Source organism: Miniopterus schreibersii (genome assembly GCF_964146895.1).
Source record: "Miniopterus schreibersii genome assembly, chromosome: 12".
In the NCBI taxonomy this organism is placed as follows: domain Eukaryota; kingdom Metazoa; phylum Chordata; class Mammalia; order Chiroptera; family Miniopteridae; genus Miniopterus; species Miniopterus schreibersii.
The window spans coordinates 54,766,656-54,779,786 of NC_138112.1; the positions used below are offsets into that span (position 1 = coordinate 54,766,656).

The window sequence follows — 13,131 nt, forward strand, 5'->3', positions numbered from 1 at the left end:
TCTCTAATATATACTTAATAAATATTATTTTTTTTATTATTAGGTTGAAAGGTCCTTATCTGTAAAAAAAAAAAAGTTTTTTCAAATTCCCATTAGTTCTTCCATACTTTTTAATATAAAAGATGATCTGGAAGGTATAAGCACTTTCTAAAAAACATGCATATATGTAACAAGTGCTACTTTAAAATTTGTTTTTTAAAGTTTGATTGTTACATGATTTAGGCCCATAAGATTTGCTTTTAAAAATGCATATGGTTCCTTTAACTGAATCCTAGTTATTTAAGACTTTACTTATTCTTTCGAGGATCAGGGGTGCTTCTAGGTCTTATTTCTAACTAAATGAAAAGGTGTAAGTCTGACTTTTGAAGCTAAGTTAGATTAGCTTCCATCTAAATAGTCTATGAAATACTGTAACCAACTAGAATGTTTCACCAAATGTAAACATAACTTTTACTAGGTAAATGACCAGCTCTGTTAGCCAAATAATTTCCTGAAATATTGTTGCATTACCCAAGGTAATTTATGTTGTTAGTATAATAAGCATACTTCTAAGAAGCTGGATTTTTGAGTTCTATATAATATCCTCTTAATATTTCATTAGTTGACATTGCTATTTAGAAGGAAAAAAGCACATTTTAAAAAGCCATAAAAACTTTGAAATTTAATTTATACTTCAGTATTTGATACAAAATTACCTCTTTCATTGTTTCCTTTCCCACTGTAATCTCATGCCCATCTTGCCCCATGCCGTTCTTAAAGAACAGAATTCGGACTGAGGTCTTCCCAGTAAGTTTCTTCATTCTAACAGAAAGAACAGGCTTGGTTTTCCGTCTCTTGACTTCAGTAGGAAACATCAGCCCATTCATTGTCCAAGTTACTTTCTTCATTAACGACAGATGGTCTAGAAGAGAATTTTTTTTAAGTCAAGTCAATATTTGGCTTCAAAATTAAAAATGGACACATTCATGCTTCCCCTCCCCCTGTTCCCTATATCATATACACTGGCCAGTCTCCATTTAGATGCTGGTTTTCTGAAATGCTACCACCAGCTTCCCACTAACCGTGACATAAGCTGTAGCAAGCTGTCTGCTCTGATAGCCTGCATAAATCATCATTTCTGAAGGGAACAGATGTTCAGGGTATGAAAGAGTAATACCACAATTTAGTCCTAATTAAAATTCACCTTAGCATGCCTCTATCACTGAGCACATGCACTGGGCTGAAAGGGTCCACTGAAAGAGTCCAAGGTCCTTAGCTTACTATTCAACAACACAGGTCCTGAACTTCTGTGTTCTTTAGGGCTGAGAAAACACTTTTTTCTCTTTAATATGATTTATTAGCCATGTTGCTCTAAAGATGATGACCTCCAAGTAGTAACCTTATACATAATCCTTCCCTTGTGATTAGCATGAAGGTGCCTTTTAGGACATTTTTGAAGAGAGATTCAAACTATTCCACTAAAAATGAAAACCAGTTCTGCATTAACAGTTTACTTTGACCTATACGTCTTCAAAGATGCATGCAGAAATTTAAGTTTCAAAACTCCCACTAATATTAATGGGAGTGCAACTAAATTACTATGTATGACTTTGAAAATGTAAGGGTAAGAACAGAAGGGTGGAATATTGCATACTAAACTGCTGTCAGCATTCCTTTCTTTTCAAAAGGCTTCATTTCATAAATAAATAATTTGCACCTGAGTTATTTATTTTATTTGTGCGTTCAATTTATTTTAGATTATATTTTATTTTCACAGAGATACAAAAATGCAGTGAGCCCTCTCTCATCTGCTCTTTATGTGTCCTAACGAGAGAAATAAAATTTATTTGCATATAACTGAAAATAGCTGTATTTGTTTACCCAAATTTCAAAATAACACATCTCTATTAGCACTTACCTTGAAAGCAGCATGGCCTCTTTGAGCTAGTAGTAGTACTTTACATAGAATCTACTAGTATTGATGTGAAATATGAGCAAGTCATTGTAAATAATTTTCAAGTCCCAGAATGGCTACATTAAATATTCAAAAAACAAAAACACTTGTCTTTCTATACCTCTTTCTTGATTTCTCTCTCAATCTCTTTTTCTCTCTCTCTCTCTCTCTCACACACACAAGCATACAAACATATCCAGTAGGCAGAAATATGAGCAAAACTTGCAGAATAAAGCAAACCAAATTATAGACATGCTTAAGCTTTAAGAAGAGAAAGCATATTTTTACAGAAAACTAACAGTATCTCTGAAAATAAAATTTAAAAAGCTCTCACTAGGGAATAAAAGTTAATAAATTCTTGTCATTTCATAGGAGTTTACCCATAATCTGAATGTTCCACGGATGCTCTGAAAAGTGGAAAGGTTATAAACCTGAAAACCAGGTTTGAATCTCAGCTATGTTAGTTCGTTACCCTAAATGAGTTATCCCACCCAGCATCTCTAATTTCTCCTCTACAAAGTATCTAGTGAGTACCATTCTGCCACCAGATAAGGCTTAAATATTTTATATGTTAAAGTACCTAGCATATAGGAGTTACTCTGTAAACGTTGGCTTCTTCCCACAGGTCCCTGAAATCCTATGCTTATTAGGGAGCATTAGAGTATATTAACCATTGAATCAGTCAAGGTCCAAACAGAAAAACAGAACCTACTCAGAGCATTTGAGTGGAGGGGACTGACCGCAGGGAATTGGTTATGTAAGTGATGGAAAAGACCAAGAAGCAATCGGTCGACAGAGAGGCAACCCCCAGATTAGCAACAGCGAGAAACAGAGGCCAGAGGGAGCAGGTGATCCAGGTGCTGAGACTTAGAGAATCTTACCCATAACGGTTTTTCCCCCCGAATACCTAGAAAAGGGCCAGAATTAGAGTGAGGCAAGTGAAGGGCCAAAAATGCAACGTTTAAGGGTGCACACTGAGGTGGCGCCAGGACGCAACCCTCCCGGCGAGCGCCTCAAGTTCCATCCCATAGGTGCTCCACTCGCCCACCCTCGGCGCAGCCCTGGCTTCCACTAGGCTCTTTTATATGCGAAACTCCTCAAATTCCATTAAAATAATGCTTACGATTAGCAAGATGCTCTCTTATAAGATGTATAGGTACTGACTCTCATAGTCCTCTCGGCAGTTTTACGAGGTAGATAACATCATTATCCTCATTTATAAGTGAGGAAATCGAGGCAAAGAGAAGTTAAACAACTTGCCCAAGATCTTGCAGCTGGTACGTGGCAGCACCGGACTGTGAATTTAGTTCCAGAAACTGTGCCCCTAGTCACTACACTATTCCATCTCTACCATATATTTTCTGCCATTATCTCAAATTCAATATATCTAAAACAAAATCTCACATCTTTCCACACAAATGCATGCACACTTCACATTTCTTAACTCTATCGATGTTATCCACTGTCTCAGAGAGTCTTGGACCCTTACCTCCCATTCATGTCTCTTCAGCTAGGTGCTTAGTCAGTCAATGACATTTGTTGGGTGTCCACTCGTCAAAGTACCAGGGTGACAACTATAAGCAGGACAGAATAGCTCGTGCAGATCACAGCCTCTCGGGGTGAGACAGACCATGAAAAGCCTCTCTAAAGAGGTGACATCTGGGTAGAAAGGCCTCTAGGATCAGAAGTTAGTCATGAAAATCTGGGGGAAGCTCATTCCAGGCAGAGTGAAATCAAGCACAAAGTCTCTGGGGTGAGAATGAGCTTGGCGTGTTTGAGAAAGAAAAATAAAGTAAATTTGTATGCAGAAAGGGGCCAGATTGTGGCGGCCAGGATACAGGGTTTGGATTTTATTCTGGAAGTGAGGGGAAGCAATCCGACGGCTCTCAGCAGGGCCCTGTATGAAGAACAGACTATAGCAGAGTGCAGATGACGCTGGTGGTACCCTTCACCCGTCATATTCCTTTTACCTTGGGCTAGTATACCCAACTCCACCTGCTATGAGTCCCAGCCACTGACACCTCACAGCTGCACCCTTCTCCAGCCACCGAGCCGGGAACCACCTAGGAGGTGATGACCTCTTTCTTCCCCGCTGCCTAGAGGTGCAGTCCACCGCCAGGGACTGACTGACTGGGGGACACAACAGCCAGTCCCTTGCCTCAAGGAGGGGCAACTCTTGGTGGTGTGTTCCCAACTCTGCAGTGTGTTTCCCGCTCCAGACTGGGGCTAACCTCAGCTCAAAACAAGGCTTGGCCAAGCTTCTTCCTCTACTGTCTGCTGCTTCCCCCACTCCCTTCCAGGCTTCACCTAAGAGTATTCCCTCACTAAGCCCCCTGCACAGCACTCCCCATCTCAGGCTCTGCTTCTAGGGACCCTGAAAGAGGGGAAACCCAACTCTCAGCTATTCGTTCTTCACAGTACTATTAAAAGCATCACTTCCTCCCATTCCCAGCTGCTCTCATTGGCCCAGTTCTCTCCCAGCCTCCTGTTACCTGTAAGAACTTCCAAACTGTACTTGTGCCTCTTCCATTATATCTGACATTCTGTACTCCAGTTACAGCTGGATTTGCCTAAAACATCGATTTTGTCATTGCCTGAAGAGAAGGGTACTGGAGCTAGCTTTTGAAGCTTTCCACCAATCAGCCAGCCTGTCCCTCTGTGTCTGTAAGGTAGTCAACAAATACTTATTTGATCCCATCCTATGTGCCAGACCCTGTGCAAGGAATATGAAAAATATACAGTCCCTTTCCTTGAACTTATGTCTAGCAGAAGAGTGTGCCAACCATCTGACACCACCCAAACTTCCTGATTTTATCTTACCCAAATTTTCTTTCTTTATTGTTCCAGCCCACAGTGACCTGTCATCTCTCTGGATCCTTAGAGCACTTGCAGCCTGTACCACCCATTAATACGTTCATTTACTCAATAATGTTTGAGAATCTCCCACATGCCAGGCGCTGTGCTAGGTGCTGGAATTTTATGTAAATGTTGTATAAGAATATATCCTATTTCTGCTTCCATACTTAAACCTTTAGAAGGTAGGAATCGAACCTCTATTTCTTATTACTTTGCTCCAGGGTATAAACAAGTTCACTATGCATAATATAATTATTAGATGTTAACTCTTCCTGCACATTTAAATGTCGAATTGATAGCAATTTAATTTTATTTCAGTTTTCATAACATACCAATTGTGCAAAATAAACGTTATTGCTTGTGTATGTACCTACCATCTTTATTCCCTCCCTCTCTCCAGTATAAACTTAAATGTGATTGCTCTATCACCTTGATGCTCATTGGTGACCACAAGGCATAGAATTTCTTTAGGAAAAGAAGAGAACTTGCCAAGAAGAAATTCTTGGCAAATGAAGGTCTAGAATAAACTCAAAGTATATTTAAGGTAAATTCTTATATATTCCGACTTTGTTTGGAGGTCATCTCTCCCAGGAAACTTTTTCCAGCTTGGACACCCTCCTTTCTGCTCTTTGTGAAGACATCTACCACTCAACCTATCCCACTGTACTATCACTGTGTGTATACCTGGCTAAACATGCAATGCTTACCTGGTGCATGGCGGAGGTGCTCAATTAGTGCTGAGTGAATTAGTGAATAATGCTACCTTTATAGCAATAAAACTTTACTCCAATAAAAGGAATATACTCATAATTCCATTATCTGATAACATCTAAAGACACTTAACTCACTTAAAAAACATGCAGTCTAAACTAAAATCAATTTCTGAAGTTCCAAAATATAGGTTTTCTGAAAAAACTCTAAATAGATCTAGTAAAACCACATAATAAATTTTAAAACAAACTTGAAAATGTTTATAAATTACATATAGTTTTTTTTAAAGGTACTCCTACTTTCCAGATCTTTGTTGATATTGGTACACATGGAAAGACTATTGAAAATATATAAAACTTTTTATATAAAGATTTTAAACCAACATGTAAAGCAGCCTAATAAAATAATACTAATGACGACTAAAATGAATTACATACTAGATAGGCAGCATAGCCTAGTGGTTAAGAGCATGGGCTCTAAAGCCAAACTCTCTGGATTTGAATCTTAACTTTGCACTGTTGGGTATGTACAATATTAAATTTTATTTTCTCTTGTCCTTTTGCCTCCTGTTGATTTAATTATTCAGCCATCCAAAAAGAACCAGAGGAGGGAAAGGGAAATGTTTCCCCTTCCCCACAATGGCCAGAGATGGAGCAAGGCCGGTGGAAAGCAGCCAGATTACAGCCTTATGCAAAACACTGAGAAGTCCCACATCTCCCAAAGCAGGCCATTGTATCTTTTGGACAGGTGAGGCTATTGAAAAAAATCTTTCCTACATTTGGCAAAATCCATTTCCCTATGAAACATAGCTATTGGGATTGTTATTGTTGTAATTAGCTAGTTAATATTAATAAAAAGGAAGAGAGCAAAGAGGAGGCCAGACATTATAAGTATGGTCATCTGAGTAGCTTCACCAGGAAGCTACAGCTTCATGCTCCCCAGGGAACCACTGGTCCGTTTCCTGCAGATCACTGGGGGGAGGGGTCAAACAAAGGGGGAGATGGTGCATGCACAGTGAAGTCAGGGTGATGAAGGGAAGTTGCTTGTCTGTCAGTCTAGCCTAGGGAACAATGGGTTGGCCACGGGGTAGACCCCATCAGAGCGCACGAAATCTTGGAAAATTGAAATCTCCAGACAGAGTTCCCTCTCTCTGGTGGCCCTTTTCTCTCTCTTGCTCTGTCACCCACACTTGCCCGTGCACCCACCTGTTCTCTCTCCAGAGCCATGTGGCCTTAAGCAGCCCCACGGCCCAAGGCCGTGCAGACTTGGACTCCACATGCAGGATGTTGGACCGGACCGGGCTTTAATATGGAGCAGAAACTATGGGCAGTGGCCTTAATTCTGGCCCTGCTGAAGACAAGATTGGACTTTTTTTTCATGGAGGGATAAAAAGAGATGGGACCTTGGAGGAGAACCCCCTTAATTTTACATCATCAATAAAGCTTTCCATGAAACCCCATCCTCCCCTGGGGGCCTCAGGAAATTTTTTTCTTCGTGGCACCCCAAGAGCTCCACTTCCACCGATAACTCCGTAAGTGAGGAAAAGGGCAGGTCTGCTACAGCAGCATGTCTCAAAGTGTGGGCCACAGGTCTCCTATATGAGAACCTGCTGGAGAACCAGGGACAGCAGGTGACTTCTGTGTATATCGCAGCTCTGGGGACATATGCCTTCATATGAAGAAGTGTGGTTGAGGGCAGGCAACAAGGGTAAGCATGATTACATCCAGAGGTGAGAAGAAAAACAGAATCTGATACTTCCATGCAACACTGAGAGAGAATCTGAGTATGCTCGGCAAAGACCTGAGTAGGTTTGAGCCCTGGTGAAGACGATGAATAATCTCAGAGGCTGGAAGAGGTTGGAGTGTAGAGTAATCAAGTTGTGGGGATTGTAGGGTATGTGGGGCAGGGAAGCAGGCCAAGTATTAAAAAAGAAACTTAGTGACATCTAAACCCATTCTGAACTTCTAGGAAAACATAGTAGCCATAGCTAACAAGTGTTTTGTACATCTTCTGTATCTCATTAACTTTGAAACCTCAAAACCCTGGCATCCCTCCCAGGGCTGAAACTATCTGGTACCTTGGCAAGAATTAGAAAACAGCGTCCCCGCCACCCCATGGTGGAATTAGCTCCACAGTCCCTGGGCTGTGCACACAGTGAGCAGTGCCCTGAGCCTTCCCAAAGGTCACCGGATCTCCTTCCTTCCTTCCTTGTTTTCAACAACAGTTAATAAGCACCTACTATATGCAAAGTACTATAAGAAATACAAAGACTGAGGGAAGGGGGTGAGGGAATGGGCAAGAAAGGGCATTCCTGGGAGGATGTGGGAAGGCTAAAAATCTCAGATCTATAGGTTCCTTGGAGAATCATTTATATCAGCACTCCACTTCTGGCCATTGTCTGGTCTCAGACAAGCATTAGCATAACCATTAGCCTCTCTGCAATGTAATTATTCTTGGGCTGGCTTACTCTGGCCCCCTGCCAAAGGGAAACATTCACAAATCTACATATGAATTTGGGGTAGGGGATTTTTAATATACTCCTAAAAGTCCACTCAGTGTTTGCAGGCCAGCAGGCTGCTCTAATGAGGTCTATCCCTTCCCCTCTCACCACCAACTCCTTGGGATATGGATGGTTCACCATGGTACCTATTTCATTTGGTTCTTCATTCATCCATTCAACAACATTTGTTAAGTGTCTACTAACTGCCAGGCCCTGTGCTGGAAAATGATCGTCAATAAGGCAGCTACGGTTCCTTTCCTAAGCAAACTCAGTCTAGAGGAAACAAGAGACATTTATTTCACCAGCAATTACAAATCTGATTACAAAAAGGGACACTGAGAATGCAATAGATGCTTATCCTTACTATTGGGAGCTTCCCCAGACAGCAGGACCAAATACAATGCCTACCTGTGCACGAATCTCAACAACAGGACCTTGCAGTTCCCCTCTACAGAATTCTTTTTTAAAAATATATCTTTTATTGATTTCAGATAGAGGAAGGAAGAGGGAGGGAGAGAGAAACATCAATGATAAGAGAGTCGCCATTGATTGGCTGCCTCCTGCATGCCCCTGACTGGGGATGGAGCCAGCAACCTGGGCATGTGCCCTGACCAGGACTGAGAACTCTTGAATCTCCACCTTGTTGACAGTACTCTAAGCAAAGTCTCTGTTCTTACACACCCAATGGCCAAAGAAGGGGTCCTTGTCTCACCTTATCACCTGACCCCCCCTTTAAATTTGCTGGCCATGCCTAGTGGGCTCCAAAGCAGTAAGGACCAGATCTATCCCAGCTTTCCTCTCTCAGGCATTTCCCTCTAGAAAGTTAAAAGCCCACTGAGTGAGAGTGGGATTGGGGGCTACAATCTAGTGAAGTTCTAATAGGATTTAACAAAATCTCAGAAAATACTTCCCCACATGGTCATATCCCAGCTGCTTGGGGATGGCCAAGTCCCCTTGTCTGTTCATACGTACTTACACTCCTGCAGCACTCAGAACATCATGCTCCAACCCCAGTTTATATTTTATTTTGAAAAATCCACATCCCGTTTTATTTTCATGATTGTGTTTATAACCAAATCATGGAAAAGATAAAGCACTTTCTATCTTGCTTCTGTGTTAGGTCTATTAAAATATCATTACATTTCCTTAGTCTACTTCAAAAAAACCTATGCCTCTTATAAAATTAAATAAACCTGGGTGCTCCTTGATCTGTAATTTTTTATTTTGCATGTATCAGGCAAAAAGAATATTGCCTCCTTCTGTCACCAGAATAAAAGCAGCAAACTTGCAAGTCCAAATCTACAAGATTATTAAAACTCTTATTTTTAAAAATGCATTCTCTTGTAGTTGGGTAATACACTTGAAGACACATTAATGCTGACTGTCAAGTAGGTATAATGGCATTAAATATGAACTAGCACATCATTTCATGGGTGCAAGATGAACTTATAAGATATAAATGCTCTGACAGTAAGAAAACATACTGCTATATTCAATTATATCATCTGCTCCAAATACAATTGCTTCTATGTTTGGTAAATAGATTAAATCCAGGTCACATTCCTGTGTTCAACTGAGTTTCTAGTCACGCTCCCTTTTTTCTAAATACTTGTGTTCTTTGTTTCTGCATGTTCTTAAGTGTCATCATTTATTGCTATAGGCATGATGGCTATATTTAACTAATAATGACAGTGGTTGTCATTAGATTTTAACTCAGTAACACCAGTCTGACATATCATTTGAAGTATGTCTTCAATTTAAATTTGATTAAAATTACAAACGTTCCATCTATTGTGTCAATCAAAATGTTGTTACTCTTCCCCTGAACTTTTCTATGAACTTTCTTGAAATAAGTTATGGCAGCTTAAAGTTAAGGCTAGCCTTGGGTCATAAACACATTTCAACATATAACTCTTGGGTGGCTCGGTTAATTGGACAGTCATCCCATATACCAAAAAGGTTGCAGGTTCAATCCCTGGTCAGGGCATATACAGGAGACAACTGATGGATGTTTCTCTCTCATATCAATGTTTCTCTCCCCCTGTTCCTGTCTCTCTAAAATCAATAAACATATCCTTGGGTGAGAATTTTAAAACATTTTTAAATATGACCCTTGGAATAGAGCAGAGCAAGGCTGTTTGGGGGTCCTTTTATAAAAGGACTTGATTTTGACTTACACCCCAGGAAAAATTCTCAAGGCAAAAAACACAATACAGTGAGTGTTCAAAGGCTGATTCAGATTTTCATACCATTCTTTAGATACAAGTGTTTGGCAGGCATTTTAATTGGGTTGTATGTATTTTTTAAATCTCAGACATAGCACATACCTTTGGTAGTAAAAACAGGTACTTGCAACAACCGGTATGAAAAGCTGGTGGAAATACAATGTTGTAGACACCTATTATATCCAGTAGGTTTTTACATACATCATCTTATTTACTCCTCATACTAACACAATGAGGTGTAGTGTATTAGGCTCAATCTGTGGGTAAGGAAACTGAGGCTTAGATAGGTCAAGTGAATTGCCTGGCTTCGCACTGCAGTTCGCTTCCGTGGCAGTGGTGAAAAAAGGAGAGACAAATGCTTTCATTGTTGCTGTCTCCCTGAACCCCGCCAGCTATTCTGGGAAGGTAGGAGTGAACACAAACTTCTGATTAATAGCCTTGGGGTCTTAATAGCATGTGGGATCTTAGTTATGTTTATAAAATGCTATTGTCGGTATTCTCTTTAGACTAGGGATTTATAGGCATTTAATCTTCAAATGATTTTTATTTTTTAGAAAAACAAGAGCATATGCAATAATCCTTTAATTGCCTCTATTTTACAGGTAAGGACATTAAAGCACAGACCAATCTGTTCAAGGTCATATAACAGACACTAGAATCTCGCAAGATCATCTGACTTCAAGACTAGTGTTCTTTCCACTAAATTATAATGCATCTCTCATGTCTCTCCAAACAGATGCCTGAAAGCTTTAAAAGCAAATAGTTTGAAAGGCAAAACCATCTGCAACACTAACTGTAAAATATATAAATGTATTCCCAGGTAAAGGGACAAGCAAGGTAGACAGACAATGGCGTAAAAGATTTGATTTAAAGGTTACTGCAAATGTCAGCTTCATTTTTGAACAAAATTGCCTCTTTGTTTCCATGACATTATTTGTTCTTATGATAGCAACCTTTTTATTTCCTTCATAACACTTACCACTGTCAGTAAATACCTTACTTAGTTCTTTATACACTCACTGTCAACTGCTCCTTCCACCTCACTAGAAGCTAAGCTCCAAGAGACCTTTGCTGGTTTGCGCCATATCCCTAAGGCTTGGTGCAATGTCTGGCACATTGTAGGAACTCAATAAACATTCATCAAGAAAATGATTGAATAAATAAATGATCTCTATTTAACCATGCTTCTGCCTCCTTGGACATGGAAGCATAATTTTTAATCTCCTACACACTCTTTCAGCTCTAATCAGAGATATTCTCTCTGTCCACTCTTACCCATGCAGCAAACAGTTCACGGTAGTAGAGAAAACATTTATAATCCTCCTCAGTTAATATCCTAGCGAGAATTAAAATTTATCAGATTTCTTTACAGCTGTGACAGAAGACCTTATCCAAAATCCTTAGATCAGATGCAATTCTATGAATAGAAATTTCTGGATTTTAAAAAAGTTCATATGGTGCATATATCATACATTATGTAATACTCCCAGCAAGGTCCAGGGTAGCAGCCCATAGTCCAACACATAAATATGTCAACAATTTAGATGTTTCTTAATGATTTGATATTTTGACAATATAAGGGGGTGCTGACACATGTGTGTTCTAGAGTTTTCTATTAGCTAAGGACATTTTTTTGGAGGGAGGTCTTTTGCAATTATCTTTATATCTACGTCTATTATAGTAAGGATACACTACACACTATTTACAGGTCTAAAACTTTTGGAATCAGGAAACACAAAAATATACACCTCCAAAATATAGTTTTAGCCTCATTTGTAGAAACAATAGAAGCACATGCTATCTCAGAAGAAAGTGAGTGTTTTCTCCATCTAATGCCATTTTCCTGCTTTTGAGTATATGCAGCTCAGTGGGAGATAATATGGACTGACAAATAATCCCACCTGATTCATATGCTATTCAAACAATATAACAGAGAATTCGGGAAAGCCCACTCAAACTCCTGCTGTATCTGCTCAAATTAAGTAGTAGTGACCTTACAGGAGAGCATCAGGAAGCCCAGTGTCAGCTTTAACAGGACAAAAGCCACCACTGGTGTCGGCAGCCCTATGGCGTTGTCCTGAGACCAGCAGCAGAAATGGCCAGGCGCAGTGTGATGTGGATAGTGGGCGCCTCTTGAAACATGTGCTCTTAACATAACATGTAAAAATCAGCAAACTCAGGAGACATATAATGAAGAGAATATGATGCATGAATCCAGGTTCATTAAATTAATGCATTTTTTTTGAAAAACAAAATATGACAGAACATTTCATTCTTGATGCAGATACGCGAGAAAGTGTTATGCTGCTATTCATGATGTGTCTTGCGTGTCACGGAATTGAAATATTTCCAAATCATCAATAATTAAAATGATGAGAATCCATCATTTCACTGACATTCACTTCTACATGAAAAGATGGCATATTTTAAATGTGCTCGCACATATTCTTGTCAATCACGAGCTGTCACAGCAAATTATTTCATTTTCAGATCACATGACAGCAGAAAATCTCCAGGTTTAAATTTAGATCTGAGGTGTAATATCAAGAACTCTTTTCACGGGTTTTGGTGTTTTTTTTTCAGTGACTACATCTTCACAATCCAGCTTGTAAAAGATGTAAAATCTTATTCATAATACTCAGTTACTCTTCTGGTTAACAAAACTCAGGACTTAAGCAAATCGCTGTAAATGTTAACTCTAAAAGCCAAATGGTAGGCTAGGACAGATAGGAAAGAATCAAAGTATAAAACTAAAAAAAATTCAAAACAACCAGTGCTCCGTACATGGGAAGGGAGGCCCAATGAATTAGATCCAAATGAGGTTTTCTCTCTCATCTTCTTTAGACATTTAAGCACCTTCAGGGCGTGAACCCTTTCTTATGCTAGGTTTGCATGGCCTGGAGGTC

The 13,131-nt window shown here is 39.7% G+C and overlaps 1 protein-coding gene across 1 annotated transcript in view; it reads right to left on the reverse strand.

Annotated features, from left to right (window-relative positions):
• Positions 1 to 13,131, reverse strand: part of DCDC1 (doublecortin domain containing 1) — a 279,224-nt gene that overhangs the window by 234,465 nt on the left and 31,628 nt on the right. Inside the window, exon 7 of the mRNA XM_081153073.1 lies at positions 696 to 901. Within this exon, the coding sequence (XP_081009199.1) occupies positions 696 to 901 (206 nt within the window). The remainder of the gene's footprint in view (positions 1 to 695; positions 902 to 13,131) is intronic.